Source organism: Fistularia commersonii, chromosome 15, assembly GCF_037954325.1.
Source record: "Fistularia commersonii isolate RoL2024-O1a breed Wild chromosome 15, RoL_Fcom_v1.0, whole genome shotgun sequence".
NCBI classification, from domain to species: Eukaryota; Metazoa; Chordata; class Actinopteri; order Syngnathiformes; family Fistulariidae; genus Fistularia; species Fistularia commersonii.
Window position 1 is genome coordinate 6,632,594 of NC_141298.1, and position 21,197 is coordinate 6,653,790.

Here is a 21,197-nt window from a genome sequence, read left to right on the forward strand (position 1 = left end):
GAGGCTTTTGATTTTCTGACTAATTCATTGTGATTCTTCTGTTGTGGTCAATATGACTCAGAAGTTTACTCGAAATAATGCGTTTTAATTTTCCGTCCTTGTTACGCCATTGGCACTTATGTCAGCAACCATAGAGCTATCAAGCTTCAGTAACTTACTATTTTGGGAGACCCTGATGTCAAGGCAGCCTTTCAGTGAAAACAGTGGAGTTAAAGATTGTTCTGTTTTAATTATTTCTCAAGTCGTCACCTCTAGCGTTACCGTTCCAAGAAATAAAACAACAGGTGAGTCTTAACTGTTCAGCCCCAATTGTACAGATGAAACCAAATTGCTCTGTAGATGTTTACAGGCCCACAAGAATCACTGAAACACCAGGCCATTACCATATTATACTTCCTGTATTTCTGATTTATCATCCAAATCAACAAAATCATTGTAAGGTTCCTTTTCAAGTGCGTTTTTAGTACATTGCAATTTAAGTTTTAAGGCTGAAATAGTTACCATTATAAAGGTAACAATGAAAGAAATTCTTGCAGTTACTATAACTGTGGTCATTCCATTGTTATCAGTACCAAGTTGAGTGACACTAGTTAAATAAAAAATCATAGTCATTCAGGTTCAGGTTAGGTTAGGGGGTTATCACTGCCACCACCTCAAAATGATTGATCTAAAGAACCAAATAGAGATTTGGGCAATCCCCACATTGTCTCGGGTTGGCTTTCTAATGGTAACAACTAAATGCAGTCCAACTTACAATTGGAGAGAGAGAGATTTCCATTGGTACCAGTAACAATAGCTGAAATGACAAAATAATACTTTCAGTACTAATAAAAGAAATAAAAATGTTTGACACCTGGTGAGATGCTGGGATAGATAGAGCCATGTCCCCTGAGAGAGAGAAATGAAGTGATGTAAGCTCGGACAGAGTAGGAAGAGTGGGAGAAATTTGAAAACTGCACCATGGAATATCCCTCAGTGGAATAATCTAGCCTAACCCTTGCTATTAGCTTTCTCAAAAGGTTTTAAACCTATTCCTAAAGAAAGAGTGGGTGTCCGCCCACCCGATCGAAATCGAGAGATGGTTCCACAGAGGAGGAGCTTGGCAAGCAGTCAGCATGTTAATTTCCTGGAGTGAGTGTAAAATAAATGTTCTATATAGATTACCTCCAATGTTGAAACTGACTAAGTCACCTAGAAGTAGTGTTGGGAAGTTTATTCCCATCGCAGCCACTTGTATAAATGAAATGATCATCGTGTGTGACTAGTATCAGCAGGTAGGGCGTATTTTTTCTCATTCTTTTGGGTTATGTGGTGCTGCTGAAACAAAGTGCCTGATAATATGACTACTTGTATAAAGTAGAAGTAGTCTTAAGATCAAAAAGTTGCTTCTAATGGCAGCGTGACAAATAAACTGAATGAAAGGAATGCCCTGAAAGGGGGGTAGTATGGTGGCGTAGGGGTTAGCGCTGCAGCTTTACCAATGTTCCCGCTAATTGTTCATATGTCTGGGCATACAGGCAACCTCGCTGAGCACAGTGAGAACCACAATGAACAACATTAGATGTGCACGTTGTGGCCACACATCAGTATCACACCTGGGATCATAGCTTCCATTTAGTCCATATTTTCCGTCAGAAAACTCGCTTACTATCTTAGCTTTGCTGCATGTTTTGCAGAGCAGACCTTTCACACTCGAAAAAGAAAAAAATCTCACCCAATTTCACTGCTGGTTCTTCTATTTGTACATACTCCGGGACAGCCAGTCCAACTTAAAAGAACCGCATTTCTTTTTTACTTTGGTTTGGTGAGTGGACGTATCACATTCGCTGCTCATTTCGCCATGATAACGGGCTAGCATGTTAGCATTAGCGTCACTTAACTCTGCTACACTGTTATTATTGTTATATAGCGTGTATGGGCGGAGCACATGTGCAAGTACTGTCAATGCCGTGATTGGCTGCGTAGCGTAATAGCATCGTATCGTATGATTGGCTGGACACCAGTCACTTACTGAGTAACACACTTCAAAATGGTACAGAAAACATGTTATGCAGGACTGTCTCAGAAAATTAGAATATTGTGATAAAGTTCTTTATCTTCTGTAATGCTACTAAAAAAGCAAAAATTACTTTTTCATGATATTCTAATATTTCAAGATATGATTTTTTGAGTTTTCTTAAGATGTAAGCCATAATCAGCAATATTAAAATAATTAATGGCTTGCAATATTTCAGATGATTTGTAATGAATCCAGAATGTACGACATTTTTGTTTTTGTAATTGCATTACAGAAGATAAAGAACTTTATCGCAATACTCTAATTTTCTGAGACAGTCCTGTATATCTAATTCATTTGCAGTGCGCTCAATGCGCTGGATAGGTTTTCTTGTAAACTGAGAGTGTGGGAGCAGTGCGCAATTGCGCAGTTGCGCAGCTTAGAGGGAACATTGAGCCTCACAGCACGAAAGACTCCGACAAGGGGACCTTTCTGGGTGGCGTTTGCATGTTCGTCCCGGGTTCCTCCCACACTCCTAAAACATCCAGCGGGTTAATTGGGAGAGAGTTGGGAAAAATGAGTATGAATGAGCAAATGATTTTATGTCTGTATATGTGGCCCTGCGATTGACTGGCGACCAGTCCAGGGTTTACCCCGCCTCTTGCCCGATGACAGCCTCGATAGACTCCAGCTATACTGAGTGCAGGATAAGCAACAGATGATGGCTGGATGGTTAAGGGAGGAATTTCTGTTTTTGGATCGCGGTGCATGATTTAGTCTTGTGGGCCTTGCGGGAAAATCAAACGTGAGACATCGCCCATTATCTAACCAAAGTTTGAAGCCGACTACATGACGAGGTGCAGCGAAAGTCATATTATTCTTCTTGAACTTCTGGGTAACAACTTGCACAAATCGATTCAAACCCTCCGCAGACACTTTCTTTGTCCCTGTATTTGGTCATTTTCAGTCAACCTAAACTTGTATTCTATATCTACCTCCACGAAGCTGCTCCTCCCACCTTTACGGATGCTGAGATTTCCTCTCTCTCTCTCTCTTTTAGCGCTTCCCACAAACCCCTCCCACTCTAACCTCTATCTCTCTCCCCCTCTTGCCGTGGCCACTCTGGGATCCAGATCCAGACCGTTTGCTGTTGTCCTCTGTTGAAGCGGGAGACTTGAGCACAGCGGAGAGGATGATACGATAGGCGAAAAGAGCAAGGACAAGGAAAATGATTTTTCTTGCTATTGTGATTATAGTGGATTGAAGCCTCAGAAGAGGAAGACTGAGGGGGAAAAGTGAAGAGTACAGAAGTGGAGCAAAGAGGATTTTCAGTGATCTGTCTCTTGACCCATCTGGGTGTGAAGTTATTTCCAATTCAATGGGATCAGACCGTGACAATGACTTTGGTGGAGTGGTAGATTTTCTGTAGAGACAGAAGGGGAAGCAAACGGGTCTGGAGCGAGCGGGTTGGGGGGGGGGTTTCTATACGGGCAACCGGTGAGCTGGCAAATGGATCAAACTGAGTCTTGCACAGAGGAGGATGCGGGAGTCTTCCATCCATCCTGACTGTAATCCAGTTACTTCGGGCTAAAATCCAGAAAAACAGAAAATTATTCTCTTTCCTCTCAAAGACATCACCTGGAAAGTGCAGAGTAAAGTTCATTTATGATTTTTTTTTTTTTTTTACCCTGCTGCCTGTTGATGCGAGGGGGCTCGGCAGCTCCGGCAGCTGACAGGTGTTTTCTACTTTTGTTTTTTTGTCAACCATGAGACTGATCCTGTGCCTCTGTTTAAATGGTTTCCATCATGAGGCCCACGGGTGATTTTCCGCCGCGTGTTCCGATGAAAGAGGGGGGTCCCAGCCTCCCGGCCCTCTATCAGGCAGCCTGGATGGGATGGTTGATTCTTGGATGTATCGCCGCAACACAGAACTCGGCCCCCGGCTCTGTTGACACGAGTAGACCTCTTGTGGCGCTCGGCCACCTGCACGTGACCAGGCACCACCAACACCCTCCGCCCATTTCCATTTACAGGTCACACCCACTGCTCAAGGGAGGTCATGGTGAGTGGCTAAATTTTTAGTTACTATTAAGCCTAATCCAGAATAGGAGAGATAAACAGAAGAGTTTCCTCTTCTTCACGTGCTTGATGTGAGTTTTAAAGATTTGCATTTATCAGTTCATTGCAAAGCCAAGAAGTCATGTGATGCACTGGTTTCTAAATGTTTTCTCTTTTTTCTAAAATATAAATCAATAAGAGAAGTGACTCACAGATCTTTCCTTTTAATTAATTTAACATTTGTTTAAATTGAATTCATGCTTTTGTAAAATCCTATGGTCTCGTTTATTACTAGCTGTCTGGGTGGTTTTTGAATGATTTAACATTATTGGGACTCAACCAGCTATATTTCACTTGCTTTTCCATTTTTTTATCATTATACCTTATTATGCAGTCCTTTTTTGTGGCTTTTAGTCATTTGCTCTGTCGTTAAATTTCTAAATTCAACATTTTATAAAAATAACATTTTAATGACAATTAGCAGAAAGTATGATATAATATGGTATATTTAGATGGTTTATTGATCTTTATCACTTTTCAACATTGGTTGAAAGTAAGCCGTATCTAATTAGTTTAACACATTTAAAATCCCATTATAATCCCCCAAGGCGCATCCTATACCAAATATATAGCTGTGCTTTTGAACTCAAATCATTCGCTAATTATCCAGCCCTGCCAACCTACATAGGTTTGTCCTCTTTCTTTTTCTTTTTTTTTTTTTTTTTTACACAAAAGAACCATTTAAATTATCTCTGGGTTTTTCCAAGGGGAGAGCGTAGGATAGAACTCGAACAGGAGAGACGGACCAGTGCAGCGTCCGCAGGGACGTGGACAGTCAATGCCCTGAGGAAAAAGGAGAGGAAGCAAAGCTCCGATTAGGATTCGACTGACTTTGGGTCAGAAGAACCAAAATAAGATAGCGGCTGAAATAAGTCTTCTCCTCAAGTAGTCTGACTGGGCATTAGAAGTAGTCAAGGAAGTCAATTGCGGAATTTGGAGCACTTGATCGGTATGCCTTCTTGGCGCTTCCTGTTTGAGGGTTTCCAGGCATGTCGAGTTGGAGGCCATATCATTGACCCGGAATAAACTAAAGGGAATACGTGCAGTCTGGCACGGGGATTCCTTTGGATGTCTCAACCAGAGCTTCAGTCCATCTTGGGGAGAGTCCCCAGATAAAGACATGCTAATGAGAAACAGAGCGAAAGATTTGCCCTAAATCCATATCCCCTCAGGAAGTGATTTATTTATTTTAAATTTAACATTTTCTTTCAATCCAAAAGTACAGTTGACTTTCACGATGAAGTCACAAGGGTACCAAGGAGTTAACGAGCGATTATTTTCTTGACTTCAAGGAACGATGCATGCTAAATTGCATAATTTAAACCTGCCGCTGGAAGAGTAATTAAGTGAAACGTCTGGAAAGGTTTTCCCGGTTATCCGGGTCAAAGTAGTTGTTTTAAAGGTGTCAGCAGAATACTGTCAAGGGCGAGGGTCCCTTGGTCGAAGACCGTAATGTCCCCGCATTGGCAGGGGAGGATAGACGGTTTGAGAAAGCAGTAAAAGAAGCCATCAACGTCAAATTGGAAACATCAGTGCTCAAGAGAGGAGGCAACAAATTCTTTCAGCCACCTACAACTCTGTGCTTGGATTAGTTGCAAGACATAGAAACACCCACTCACTCTTAGACCCGTGGGAATTTATGGTCAACTTAAACCTGATCGTACAGAACCACATTTATGTCCTAAATCAGATACCCAACCATTTCCTCCAGTTGAACCAGCCTGAGACACACAAACACACACCACCAAAAAAATTTGGATTAAAACAGCCTACACCGCATCAATGGAAAATAGTTATTTTATAATGAAAGCAGTTCTGCCTCACAGCAAGAAGGTCCCTGATTGGATTCCTGCAGGGGGCCTTTCCGTTGGGATTTTACATATTCTTCCCATTTTTGTGTGGGTTTTCTTCCGCATTCCAAAAACACACAGAGGAGTCATCAGAGACCCCAAACTTTGCCAAAACATGTGAATAAATGGATGAGTTGGTGTCTCTATATGTGGTGTTATGATTGACAGGTAACCTGGTTGAAGTTGTATCCCACCTCTAGCCCAATATGTGGATGATTAATGAATGAAAGAAAACAAAATAATGAGACACTTTCAGTTTTATCACCCCGTATATATTAGTTTGCACTTTGGAGTCAATTGGCAGCCCTTTTGCTGTATTCATGAAAAAATGAAAAGCCACTTCCATCAGGAAGTGCAATTCATTGGGTTTTAAGTTCATTCATAACATACAGCTAGTTTATAACAAAACAACTACACACATCTCAAGGCCTGACGTTAAGATCAACTGGAAACTCTAAACCGGTCAAAAAACATTTTTTTTATTTTCTTTTTACAGTACACATTGCGGTACTTTGTTTTTGGCAGGTTTCAAGCATCCTGGCAAAGAGACAGAATTTTTTCAGGCAAATGAACAAGGATGTCACAAAGAAATGATATTTCTGACAAACTTTCTTCTCTAATCTCTATAAAAGGCTCGTAAGAGCGCTTCTGTTCTGTCCGGCATGCCAGTCAAACACCAGTCCATTACGTGATCACTCCTCAATCCTCGAGCCACAGTTGTTCCAGAAATCATTCAGGTCTGCTGTTATGAAGGGCGCTCCAGTTCCCTTATTTGTGCTGTCGGGGTTGAATCCCATGGGAGCCCTGAATGAGAATATGTCAGTTCCAAAAAGTAGCGATATGATCTGCACTGTGTATTATTAGCTACTTTGGACTTCATATACCAATATTTGAATTGGTCAACCAGGCATCTACCTCAGGCTTGGCCCTAACCTCCCAAGCAGCATGGCTCAGGGGATTATAGCGGTCGTCCTTGGAACTGAACATTCCTCCTGTTCATGGTTCATGGTTCATCCATGATGCAGTGGTCAATTTTCGCTGATGTTGTGCTCCATGTATGTGACAATAAAGGTATTTCTTCTTCTTAACAAAGTACAGCAACCTCTGTAACCTGTAGGGATACTGTACTTAATTCGAATTTAAGGTTATGTCAGGCCCATCATGGTTAGTCAGCTGGACCCATGATGGAGGATTCAGGTACGAGGGGGAGTCGGGAAAAGGTCGAGCATCAAAGATGTAGTCAGGCAAGGGATGGGCGGAAGCAGAGTGGGTTTTCATATTTAGAGACTCAGAAAACAGGATGGCATGGGGAATGTGCTGAGAAGCAGAGAGATTCTGTTCTTCTACTTTTAATTTCTGTTATTATTCATGGAATAGGATTATGCTACATCATGATTAATGTTTGTTTTCTTGAACCTAAGCAAAAAAGGAAAAAAACTCAAAACATTGTTCAGCAACCCCATCCAAACTTATCAACCCCTGTAAATCGTATCTACAATGACGTACCCTTCAAAAAGCGTACAAAATGTACTGTTCTTCCGTGACGGTTATTCTTCTCAGAGTTATTTATGCTAATGAGTCTGGATGCGTTGAATTAATTTGGATGATTGAGACGATCCTATTCTGTTGTAATCACTGCAACTTGATTATTTTCAAGAAATCAGCCTCTCTTACGAACTGCGTCGGCCAGATGTCTTCCAATGTATGTGTGTGTGTGTGTGTGTTTGTCTGTCTGTGCATTGAAGTCTGAGTGTGCACAGCTTTATACACATCTATTTGTATTAATGTTTGTATAGACGGCGTTGGTAAATAATGACTTCATGATGAGACCTCTCATCAGTTTCTTTCCCAGACACCCCGTGTATTTTTGGACCCTCAGACTCACCATCTGTCGCCTCCCGCAAATGCAAATATAATCGAGTGCAAGCTCTGCTCTACCTCTGCCTCCCCGCTGCCGAGCATCAGGCCTACGCGACGTTCAGTCGCTCACATCCAACACCGGCTGTTGTCCTTTACTGTCAAGGAAAGTCAAAAATATCAAGTGTTGGATGAAATTGGAAGAAACCAATGCAATCACTTTTTTTTTTTAATCGTCTTTTTGTATTTGACAACTTATGTGGATTCGCAAATACAGTACATTCATTTTTCACTTTTTTTATCCTTTATTAGGAGCACGAATGATTTCCTAATCATTTCAGCTGTCGTTTGAATTTTTTCTGACACAACATAATTTGTGACTATTCACGGCATTCAATTGTCCATTTAGACACTTATTGTTATTCAGTACACAGAAAGTTTACACAGTATTGAGAAATTTCATGGCAAGTGACTCGACACGGAATAAATATTGGAGAATAATATATATTCAACAGATGTGCAAAAAGTTTTATGCATTCATATACCCTCTCAGTTACTTTCTAATTATGTAGTCATGATGACAGTTTGGGCCTTATTTCCTTGATTTTTTTTTTTTTTCATTGCGGTAAAAACCCAACCAAATCTGGTTGTAGCTTTATGGTAATTAATGAATAAATGTTCCTGAGTACATTCACATCATTTATCATAGAATGACGTCCCAACTGTTTGTTGTTTTTTTCCCAACTGTTTTTTTTGTTGTTGTTGCACATTTGTGTGCGTTAATAGAATGGGGGGGAAATGAGAGGATTAGCTGAAATGAGATGCTTCATCATCCTGTCCATTAGTATTACCTGGCCTTTGGGTGTGTCTGTGATTTTGTGCAGCGTGCAGAAGTCACTGTGAATGGAAATAAATTTGGATAAAATTACAGAAAGCACTTTAAAAGACCTAAGAAAAAGACGCTTATGCAACATGTGTGAACGTAAAACCACATTACGAAGAATCTTTGGCTGAAACTCGAACGGCAACTTTGAACATACTTTTAAAAGAACCTTTCAGATAAGAAAACGGACAATATATCAGGGGATGATAATTACAGGTTGAGAGGTGAAACAGAAGATGCAAGGTAGACACATACATCACCGGAACAAAATAGCAGAGGGAAATTATTCCCAAAGACAACCGAGCACACGCAGAATTTCAAATGTGAGAATTGGAAAGCACGTAGAAAAAATGTTCTATTAGACTTTAACTTGTGTTGATGCAATATTGTTCCTCAAAATGTTACCCTACAATGTTGTTTATGCTTGGTGGAGCCAAACATTCCTGGTTTTATTCCCAGCTCCTCCTTGAGTATCAAAGTGTTGTTTAGCAAGACACTGAACCCCTAATTTCTCTACTGTCCCTGGTGCCTATGGTTCATCCATGATGGGTTATTTGCAGAGAACAAATTTCCCCAAGAGATAAATTATGATTATGTCCCATTGTACATGTGTATATCTTTTATGATATTTTGGATGGCAGGTTTTCTCACACATGCAACCTCTCTTTGTGTACTTTAGCTGGGACGACCTACATCTTTGGCAAAGGAGGAGGCCTCATCACATTCAAGTGGCCGGCCAATGAGAGACCCAGCACGCGGACCGACAGGCTGACGGTCGGCTTCAGTACGTCCCTGAAAGACGGCATTCTGGTCAGGATCGACAGCGCGCCAGGCCTCGGGGACTATCTGATGTTACACATAGTGAGTTGTCACTTCTTTTGTTGAGGTATGGGTGGGTGTGTGGGCGAGCGTGCAATAGACTGATAGACTGACCTACACAGAAAATGACTCATACTGTTCTTTTTATTGTCATCCGCCCCCCAGAAAAAAAATGTTAAATCATGTCTATTTTTAGCAGGGCACTCAAAAAGATTTATGTTGGTTCAGGGTGAACACAAAATTCAATTAGCTGGAGCCGGAAATACATATTTTCAATAGGACTATGATATATTGTGTTGCTTATAACACTGCTTTGAGCAGAGAGCTAAAGATTGATGGCACAATTAATGAGACATCTTAATTCACAAAAATTAAGGGTATAATTTCAATAAAATTACAAGGGAAATTAGCAAGTAGAATAATTATAATCTTGAAAAGTTGTTGTATATGTATATATATATGTATATATATATATAGATATAGATAGATATAATGGGTGAAAAACAGCAAAAGTTAGCAAAAAAATATTAAAAAGTGTGAAATAAATAAAAAAATCAGGACTTTCTCAAAATATTTACATTTAAATCCCTAATATCCTTTAGAAAAGTAATCAAAATGGGCCAGTTTTTTCATTTTTTTATTTTTTTACTTGTTTTCATATAACAGTATTTATGTTTTTTTTTTTAATATATGCACACATTGGTTTTGCGGTTCATTGACACACACTTTCCACATGAAAGAGGAAGGTCTGTGCTGGTCTGTGCTGCTCTCTGCTGGAAAACACTGAAATCAGTTGTTACACTATTAGCATTTTAATATCTAAAACTTTGTTAATATGCTTAAACCACCTCTATATGCTGTGCAGATCATCAGTCCCTGACATTCTTTTTATTTCTGAGTTCAGACCTGAATTGCTTAAGATCCATATTCCTACACATTCTGTGAATCGAGGAGCTGTTTTCTGTTCAGGGCAATTCAGTCTGAGCAAACCATTGTTTGATCCCACACAAATGATGTTGATGTCATTCTTAATACATCTTAATATATATATTTTTAATCTGGGGCGGTTGTGGCGGTTGTGGTGAACATGAAATCTGATGTAAAGCCATGTCCAAGCACTATAAAAGTGGAGAACATTTATCGGTCTATTAAAATATCTGTCACCATCATAGTGCCTGCATCTATATCCTTTAATTGATCTGTCACTTATCCCTATGGAGGATTTTCCTCTTTCTACATCCCCTCCACCATTTACTCGACTGTTTTTAACATTTTTGAACTCAATCAAGTCCTTTGCATGTCTGGTGCTCCGTTAAGGTCTTACATGCATCCCCAAAACATGTAGTGGGTAACACAAAAACTTTTCATGTTTATTTAATCCACGTTCTTTTGATATCTCTCTCATTGATGGAAAATTCTCAATAATTATGATTTTAATTGTTGTTATTGCTAACAACTTTCAACGGTAGATAAAGAAATTTGACTTTCGGAATCCTCAGGAAAGCTTTGTTTAAATGACTACCAGTTTAATCTTGCATTACCCGTAAGGAGCCCTTTTGTTCATGCCATTATTTCCGTGTGTAAAAGATACAAAAACTTCAATTTACTCCACAATACACTCACCTTATAAACATATATATTATGCAACAGGCATATACAAAAAATTGAAAGAAAATTCAGGCAAGAGAAGCGCTATGTAATGACTGACTGATTAAATGGTGAAATAATAAACAAAAAAATAAAAAGAGCTTTACTTAATGTGGAGTAATATGCTGGTGTGCTTTCCATGAAGTGTGCAATTAAGGTTTGATGCTGAAATATATCTCACGTTTAATAGCTCCTTGTCTTTGAACGCAAAGCCAATTGGTCTGTCTCTCATTTCAGCAACAAGGCAAAATAGGTGTGACGTTTAATATCGGCACAGTGGATATCAGCGTGCAGGAGAGCAGCACCCCTGTCAACGATGGAAAGTACCATGTGGTGCGCTTCACCAGGAATGGTGGAAATGCCACGCTGCAGGTGGACAACTGGTCCATTAATGAACATTTCCCCACAGGTACAACTTGCATTTCCCCCACTACTGATTTTACAATTTCTACTTCCACTTACATCTTTCTAAACATGGTCATCATAAAAAGTGTCAATAACCATCCACTGAAATACTTGGTTATATTATCTGTAACCAATAGTATCAAGAAGGGATAATATGACAAAGGGTGCCGCTCTGGACGATTTAGTTACTGCTTATTATTTCACCTACCTGGTTATTTCAGCTACCACCCATCTGCTTAAAAAGAATTAAGGTCCAAATCCGCCATCCCTTTTCTGCCAACGTATTGAGCAGAACTTTTTTGCAACCTTTTCAACAACAATGTATGACAGACTCCAGCAAGTAACGCATGTTGCTAGAGTTGCAGTGGATTATTTATTCATTTTTAAATCTTCTGTCTTATTGATGATCACATTAATTTCACAAATACATATCATTTACAGTTTTGTTTTGTTTTTTTTTGCTTCTTTTTAAGATTCATAAATGTATGTCTTTTACCATGATTTTTTTTTTTTTTTACATATAATTTGCATGTAGTTTACAAAGTATCAGAAACTTGATCAGCACACAAAAGAATAGAACATAGAAGAGAATAGGGATTATTGTTGTTTGGGAGCAACAAGATTTGGTTTCCAGCTCTGTAACATGTTCACAATAAAAACAACATTTACAAGGAGAGAGTCAAGCAGAATATAATGTGAGCCCAATAGATTATCTAAATTTAACTTATGGAGGTGGCATGGCTCAGGTGTATAAAATGTATATAGAAATGAAAATATAAATCTGGCATGACTAGAATAGACAGATCTTGTGAACAGTGTTGTGAGACATGAATATAAATACGGACACCCTTTTTAAGACTATAAAAATAGAGTAGACAGAGAGGAACAGAAGGAGTGCAGTTATGCCTTTTCAGATATTATTTATATTTTACAGTATATCTGTCTCTTAACCAATGACACAGATGCTAACATGCATAGCAAGTAAGCGGCTGCTTTAAGAGCCAAACTCGAGCGGAAGGATATTGGATGGAACTTTAATTACTTTTTTTGATTGTGTAAATTTTACGTGTCAGTGGAACCTTATACTGAATGCAGTGCTGAATCTAAATCTTAGTCATTACTTCGACTGCCGCACTGCGAAACGGTACCGACAGCCGAGGAGACCAAAATTGTTGGCTGAAGCAAGTGGCCCGACCTTCTGTTTTGAGACAAGACACGCTTCTGTGTCAGGGCTGAAGTGGGCAGACATAATGTGGAAATAGCAAATTCAGGTTAATATAGTAAACGGGAATGTAATAAAAATAATGTTAATTAAGCCGCGGGATAGGTAGTTTAAATCAGTTTTCAACAGGTTCTAAAGTTAAAGTTAAGTTGTAAAGTTGAAAAGTTAACATCTTAAGTGCTTTGCAAAGGTTTCATTCAGTGACTTCAAGATGCTCCAAAGCTATTTTTACCAATTATCCTCAAAATGAGCATACAAGTACTTGCATGCAGTTTCCAAAGTACTTAGTAAGCAGGGTGTTCCAATCACTTTGGAAATCTTGGCACAATTATGCCTCTTTGGGGCTTGGACCATCTGTTCCAGGGCTCCTTCTGCTTCCTCTCGCTAAAAATGGTTCGTAGCCCTGGTTGTTTGGGGGTCTTGTCAAACTGCAAAATGGCTTTGGGGGTGATCAGACACCTCCCTGCTGCTATGATGGAGAAGCACTCACCTTCCTGTAAGTGTCCGTATGAACTGACTGTTAATCTATCCAAATATGCAGACCTTGTGTCTCAATTATGCAAAAGAAGCCACAGGATAGATTAGAATTTCAGGTCCTACTGGGACATATTTACTGGTCTTTTGTTATAAGACTACTGGACTAAAGCATTGGAGTTTTTGCTGAACTGAAGAAGCTTTTTGGATAAGAGGTGAAACCTCTTAAAGGGAAGCAAATCAAGTCCCGTTACTACAATAAGAAGATTTTGACAAGAGGTAGACTTTCTTGTTTGTATTATCATCAGTCTTTTTCCGACTGTCCCTTATTTAAATACAATGTGAGCTGATCAGTAAGATATTGCAGTATAGTTTCAGGCCAAGACAAAATACTACGTATGCAGCATTTGAGAATGTTGATAGAGAAGGTTCGAGTAGGTCACAGGGCTGCGTTGTCCTTTCGTAGATCTAGAAAAAGCATATGAAAATATGATGAAAGGAACTATGGTACTCTATGAGGCAGTCTAGATTGGTAGAGAAGTATGTTAGACTGGTGCAGGACATGTATGCGAGCTGTGAGACAGTAATGAAGTGTGCTGTAGGTGTGACAGAGGAGTTCAAGGCAACACATCCTCTCTCCCGATTCGTCACCTGACTGACGAAATCTGAAAGTTCCCCGTCAGAATCCGACACATTAGACACCCCGTCTTTTTTCGACCAAGTTTGAGCTTCACTTTTAGACACACCTGGAGAAGTGTCTACTTTGGGTATAGCATCAGTGGAGGAGGAGGTTTCTTATTTACAACAGAAATATGTGGAAAATACACATCTTTTGTTAAGGTTAGGTTTAGCGATAGATACTGATGTTGATGAAGATATGAAGCTCCAGGTTCGTCGCAAAGTGACAAAATAGGGATTCTAATGTGTAGGAATGTTCACATGTCAGACGCATTGAGAGTGAGGATGGGTTCTTCAAGGGGAAGGTGGGACTACCTCATGGATCAGCTTTGAGCCCTTTCCTGTTCAGTATTTCGATGGACAGCCACTGCTAGACAAAATACATGTGTGAATGAAAAGGATCCACATGTAATGGTGAGGCTACAGAGAGCAGAGATAAAGAGGGTGGGGGGCTTTTGAGTATTTAGAGACAACAGTCCAGAGCAATGGAGAGTGTGGAAAAGAGGTGAAGAAATGAGTTCAAGCAGGTTGAGGCAGGTGGAGAAATGTGTCAGGGGTGATATGTGAGGAGAGTGTCAGCAAGAGTGAAAGGAAAAGTCCACAAGACAGTGGTAAGACCAGAGATGTTATCTGGTTTAGAGACGCACATTGAAAAGCTGGAGGTAGCACAGATGAAGTTAGTTAGGTTCTCATTTTAACTCGCCTGGATGGATAGGATCAAGAACGAGTCCATCAGAGGGAAAGCCCATGTTGCATGTCTTGGAGAGAACGTCAGACTGAGGTGGTTTGGACATAGTGAAGGTCCATGTAGAAGGATGCAGAGATTAGAACTGCAAGGCAGGAAGCCTAAAAGACAGCCTGAGAGGAGATTTATGGATAGAGAGAAAGAAGACGTGAAGTAAGTTGGTGTGAGAGAAGAGGATGCAGAGGAGAGGGCTAGATGGACACAGATGATTCACTGTAGAGTAACCGAGTAAACCGTGAAGTCTCCCACTGATAGATATGTACAGCATTGATTCACAATCCAGCAGATTTTCTTTAAATCTTCACATGTAGCCATGGCTGCGATAATTCTTCCATCCAACCCTGTGAAGGAACATTCATAACTGGAGTCTCAAGTCCAGACAAGCTGTTGAAATTGTTAGTTTCCTTTTTTTATCCTTCCATTTTCCATGCCATTATCCACACATTGTCTATTTATGCATGGTTTTTTTTTCAAAATATGTAAATTAATAATTTGCCTTCGAGACAGCATGTAATTACCTGACCAGAAAATACCGGTAACATGTACTAAACTTAACAAGGGATGCAATCTGTTGTATTCAAATGTTGCCATAGTTTCAGTACGAAATATTAAGTCATTTGAAAATTGCTCTTCTTATGGACATATTAACCTTCTTTTAAAATATAAGGGATAATATCGTAAAATGAAAATATAAAGTATAATAATCTTCTAGAGTCTATTTCAGTGTGAGAACAAAGTTTCAATGATGTTCTGTATATCATTGCAAATATTACTGTGAGATTAGATATTTTAGAAGGACGAGTACTTTGGAAGTACCAAGGATAATTAGCAGGATGTTCTTTCCTCCTGAACACCCTATGACTGAATTATTACATCATGTGTTAGCCTTCATTGCCAATGCTTTCTAAAATGCAATATTTCTATTTTAATGCAAAACATATAATTTACAAAAACTTCTATTTATAGACGTGAGGACATTAGACGGGATTTTGATTTAGAGGAGCAAATTAAAATCAAAAAGGAAGCACAGACTGTGCTGCAAATAAACCGTGTTTAATAAGAACGTAATCTTCCCTTTAAAAACATTATTTTAAAGGTCGATGTTAAACTTTTATGGTAAAAGTGCTGTTTTCTGCTGATGGTGGTTCAATAAATGTCCTCATAAATGTCTTTTTAAACTCCAAAGGGAACAGTGACATTGAACGCTATCAAATGGCCAATAAGAAAATCCCATTCAAATACAACAGACCAGTAGAAGAGTGGCTACAGGACAAAGGTAAATTCAGACATGTTTCTATTCTTATCTATTCATTATCTTGGAATAACATTTGTTTAAAAGCATATCTAATTCCATAATGAGTAGCTGAACCTTGTGCATGGTCTCTTTGTGAAACAAAAATGGGTTGTATGGTAAGAAACCCGACATTCTCGTATTAACACAGATTATAATACATCCATATAGACTTTCTAGAGCTCAAAATTATGACTTCTCATTTTTAACTGTATTACCCAATGCATGCAATAACTGTTCATGGAATCATATGCTATTTAGTCGAACAAATAACTTTGCATAAAACAAACGTGAGGAAAGTCTTAAATGAGGACTAAATTGGCCAAAACAAATGGTTGTTTGTTTAAACAGATATTTGCATTAGCTGCACCGAGCACCACCATAATTATGCTTGCTTTTTGTTAAACACTGATGTTGTCGTGGTTTCTCCGTGTTGAAAATTTTTCACATCTGAATGTTTCCTCCAGGGCGGCAGCTAACTATTTTCAACACGCAAGCGACGGTCGCGATTGGCGGTAGTGATCGTGGGCGGCCGTTTCAGGGTCAGCTGTCTGGCCTCTATTACAACGGCCTCAAGGTGTTAAACATGGCCGCCGAGGGGAACCCCAACATTAAGATAAATGGCAGCGTGAGGTTGGTGGGCGACGTCCCCGGCGTGGGGGGCTCGGCCAGGACTACAGCCATGCCGTCGGACTTGTCCACCACCTTCATTGAGACCACGACCATGATGTCGACCACCACCTCACACAAACATAGATCCTCCACAACCATACAGGTGTGAACACTACCTCACTATATTTATGCCCTTCCTAGAAATACAGTATGCAGATGATGTGATGGTGGCAGTAAATAATTAGACTTTTCTGTGGCAGCTAAGGTGCGGTTTTGGTCTGACTAATAACGTCCTTTCTGCATGTTCTCTTGTCATCTCACAACATCTTACGACTGCCACGGTCCCTCAAAGCAGACCGGAGATGAACTCGTGTCATCTGCGGAGTGTTCGAGTGACGACGAGGACCTGGAGGAGTGTGAAACAGGTCAAACAGGTTAGTTTGCATTTGCTTGCCTTCTTCGTGCTTTCCATTCATCTGCACCGGGGCTTCAAAGCATCACATCCCCATGGTTAGTCTAAGTGTAACTTGAGCCCTAATTTGAACAGAGACGAAAATGTGTGTTCGATAGTCAGAGAGCCGATTTAGTTGCAGGCGCAGTTTGGTTCGGGGGTTTCACAAAACTCCTCAGTTACAGTAGCTAGAAATGCATATGAAGGACAAACAATATCCAACGGCCCGTTCTGAAAGGCAAATATTTGAACACCAAATAATTTTTCAGTTATTCCTGTCGCTTGTGCATAATTCAAGTAAACATACTGCAGTTATTTTCACCAGATAACGACACTTCTGCGTGCCAGTTCTTCCTCTCTTAGACTTTGTCGTTTTTTTTTTAAAATGACATCACTGTACCCATCGTCAAAGTCCAAATGGTTGACAGCTGTTTCTGTCAGCACTTCTAGCTTACTGAGAATCTCCGTAACGCTGAGAGAATGTCAAAATGATCAGGCTGTTTCCAGAAAGTGCCACACAAACTCCTGGCAAAATGCTGAATATATTCAACTCATTCATTTATAACCTTGGAAGAGCAATTCAGGTCATTTGCATTACTGGTGAAAAATCTAAAAATGATCCTGTGGTTTTGGCACGCCATTAAACAATAGGATTTTGCGATTGTTGGCAAAAAAAAAAAAAACTTTTAAAAAGACCATATCAAATAATAACCAGTTGAATATTTAAATCAAAATTACTTGAAAACTGGAGGGGCTGAAAGTAAAAGATTAAACTACACTAAAAGAAGATCGAAAGAAACAATTATGGAAGTGTGTATGAGTAAACAAAAGTGTCAAAATGTTGCAGTCTCTTAAATTAGGTGGCTCAATCTATTAAAAATATCAGATTTTTATTGTGTATAAATTCATTTTGCTCGGGGGAAAGACTACAGATGTACATTTATTTTTGTTTTTCCCGTGAACCCCTGGACCTTAAAGTTCAAACTGCACCTCTGAATGTAGCACGTTGTCACTGACAACGGAGGGTGTCTCGTCACAAGCTACACTTGCCCATGGGGGTCGTTCAATGTGGTTAACACGGTTGCCCTGCAGACATATACAAATTTTGTCTGTTAGGAGATCAAATAAGAGTTAGTAGTCGTGATCGCAGATGTGCAAAATTTGTATAAAGGTGAACCGTGAGAAACCACCGATGCTGCCATCCACCGCTCCCATCACTCTCATGGTAGAACCATGTTTATTATTAACTGAAGAATGATGTCGTTTTCTTTTTTGCAATTTGTTTCCATAAGTGTTTTCCCCATATTTAGATGCTTGCATTGTCAGTACGTGTAATAGAGAACAGATATCATTGAATTTCTGTGTATAAGTTTTTGCATTTTTTTTGGGTCATACTTTTGCTTCTAGGTGTATTTTTATTCTGTCTTTTTTTTTTTCTTTTCTTTTTTTTTTTGTATCAAACTAATAGAAAATCCAAAACAGCAGAGCATTGCTATCACTTGGAGAATCCGTTTGAAAGGATTTGGGAATTTCTGAAGGAGTGTTCTGTATTTATTTATTTACTTCCAGATAGTTGTGTTCATTCTTCAGTTATAACTATTTCATAAAAAAATTGCCAATTCATTTTAATAATGCAAAATGTCATGATATTTCTGAATTAAACTTTATAATTCAATGAATTTTGATATTCCTTTCATATTGAAACCTAGCTAAATACAGTAAGAATAATACATGTATTAAAGATACATGGGAAAGATGATCGCAAGAACACCATGTTATAAAGCATATCTGCAATAAATCCACTGTTTGTGGGGATTTTATTGATTTGTAAAATTACACCAAATTTAGCTCACATATTTTGCATGTGTGTGTGTGTGGGTGTATATATACATGTATATACCTGCACACCTCCAGGAAGTCATTCCCAAATTTTTTCAAACACCCTGTAAGAAGTCAAGGTGTAAATGGGATTCAAACTGTGCTGTGTATTCTGAGATTCATGGGGATTTGTGAAGAAAGACAAAGAAAGGGCCCCAGTCATCCAGTCATGTGTTTACACAGAAATTCACACCATTCTAACCCCAGCATCCCTTTGGTGTGGACATTCAGTGGCATGCTCTGTGGAGTGGAAATTCCTTGGTCGTATTGTTTTGTCGTCCGAGCTGTGTTTATTTTTTTACAATTTTTTTTCTTCTACTTTCATTTATTCTTGCTTTTCTCCGCTCTGCCCGACAACGCTCAACAACCTCATTGTATTTTTGTCTCATATTTTGTGGCGTGGTATTAATGGAGGCTATTCGGCATTTCCATGGCATTTATTTTTACCATGTCAATTATTTCTATTTTACTTTATAAGCCAACCATAGGCCATTAAATATTTCTATGCCATCGATTGGTATTTTTTTGTATTTCTCACAGCGACTGTCTTTTGAAATTGAGTAAAACAGTATTTTGAAAAGCTCTACTTTTACTCAGCAACAGCCGCTGTCCTTAGACTGCGCTGCATCTTCAATTGGCATAAAAATGTTTTTTAGCCACCATAAAGCTTAGCTTTTGAGATGGTGTAGTAGAGCCATTGTAAGTGAATAAAATAATTGGAAATGATTGGGAATTTATTTTTTTATCTATCCATCTATATTTACAGCGCCTATCATAAGTATTCATCCCCTTGGATGTTTTACCCTTTTTAGTGCTTTCATAAATCAATCATGGTCAATAAAATTTGGCTTTTTTAGCACAAAAATTTATTGGAAAAAACTCTTTATATTTTTGGGAAAGATTGAATTTGCCATAGTAAATTCATGGGCTTGCGAGCAGTTAAATATGATTTAAGGTTTAAGTGCAAATCAATGTAAGATGTTTCATTTATTTACACATTTGCATTGAAAATGGTTCAATTTTTGTAGCTTCAATGGGTCTAACATGCCTTCATGTGATTTGGTTTCGGGGTGTTTTTACATTTTGGTTTTACCTTAATTATCATGATATTACAATCTCTTCATCTTAGGTTGACCTTTGTGAATGTGATCGCATGTTTTTTGGATTGCATGAACTGTTCCCTGATTCCCATGGCCTTGCAGTTAGACAAACTGGAGTGTTTTGTCCACATTTGTGTTTTATTTGGAGACCACGTTTGAGGTCGTAGTGAGGTCAAATGACCCAGTCTTAATTTTTTTGGTGTGCGTAATTGTTGTTGTCTTTGTGGAAAAGTGGTCAAGTGATACTGTTCTCTGTTGTGTATTTGTCATGTCCCCCTTTTTGGTGAATTTTTAGCAATTACATAAGATGGCTCTTGACTTTTACACCCTTTTTAAAATGCATAGTTGCATGTTTCTTCTTTGCAAAAGGACTGGATGAAATACTAAATATTCCAGGCAGCTCTTTTAAAAACAACAATTAATTTGAGCAACCTGAAAGCTAGTCAATAAATGTAGTGACAGCCTGCGACCTTCACTGCTGCACTGCCGGGATTTAAAATGCAAACAAACCTCACTTGATACAATAACCAAATAAATGAACTTAAGGTCTCTGGACTGATGAGACCTCAATGAAGTTTCAAAATGCATGTCATTCTTGGTGGAATGTGATCAACATTTTCATTTTTCCACAAGAGAATCGAAAATCTGACTATTTATCACACTGACACAAATTTCATTTTCACCTTCCAATTTAGGGACTGATTTGACGAAAAGGAAGAATCTTAATTTTATTTTCACCTTAATTCACGTCAATTGCAAACACAATATTTCATTTCATTGACAATGTGAAGACTAAAACTGAACTAAAATAACCCCAATGTTTAATGGAGCCGTTTACTTAAAATGATGATTACAGTAATAATGCAAGATTTTGTAGTAACACACAAAACAGTGTGCAGTGAGTTTAAGGCTACATATCTAATTTCCATCTGTTGTCACATGGAAAAAAAGTGGAATTGACCAAAACATCAAATTCATCCATATATTCTGAAATTCACCAGAATTCATCCAGTCATTGACAAAAAATTGGTTAATCAATATACTGAGTTAAACATTAAATTTATTCAATCATCAGTCAAAAAGTAAAGAGTAAGTGGTTTCATTAAGCCTCTTCCTGCATTGGGATATTCATATTTGGTGTGAATACAATAAATACAATGTTAAAAAGAAA

At 38.8% G+C, this 21,197-nt stretch overlaps 1 protein-coding gene across 6 annotated transcripts in view; it reads left to right on the top strand.

The window, feature by feature from the left end:
• Positions 1 to 21,197, top strand: part of LOC147226309 (neurexin-3a-like) — a 201,896-nt gene that overhangs the window by 167,276 nt on the left and 13,423 nt on the right. For all 6 annotated transcript variants that reach the window (XM_086160549.1, XM_086160544.1, XM_086160545.1 and 3 more), the window contains 5 exons: positions 9,384 to 9,565; positions 11,408 to 11,579; positions 15,881 to 15,970; positions 16,453 to 16,760; positions 16,953 to 17,031. In XM_086160549.1, coding sequence (XP_086016675.1) covers positions 9,384 to 9,565; positions 11,408 to 11,579; positions 15,881 to 15,970; positions 16,453 to 16,760; positions 16,953 to 17,031 — 831 coding nt within the window. The remainder of the gene's footprint in view (positions 1 to 9,383; positions 9,566 to 11,407; positions 11,580 to 15,880; positions 15,971 to 16,452; positions 16,761 to 16,952; positions 17,032 to 21,197) is intronic.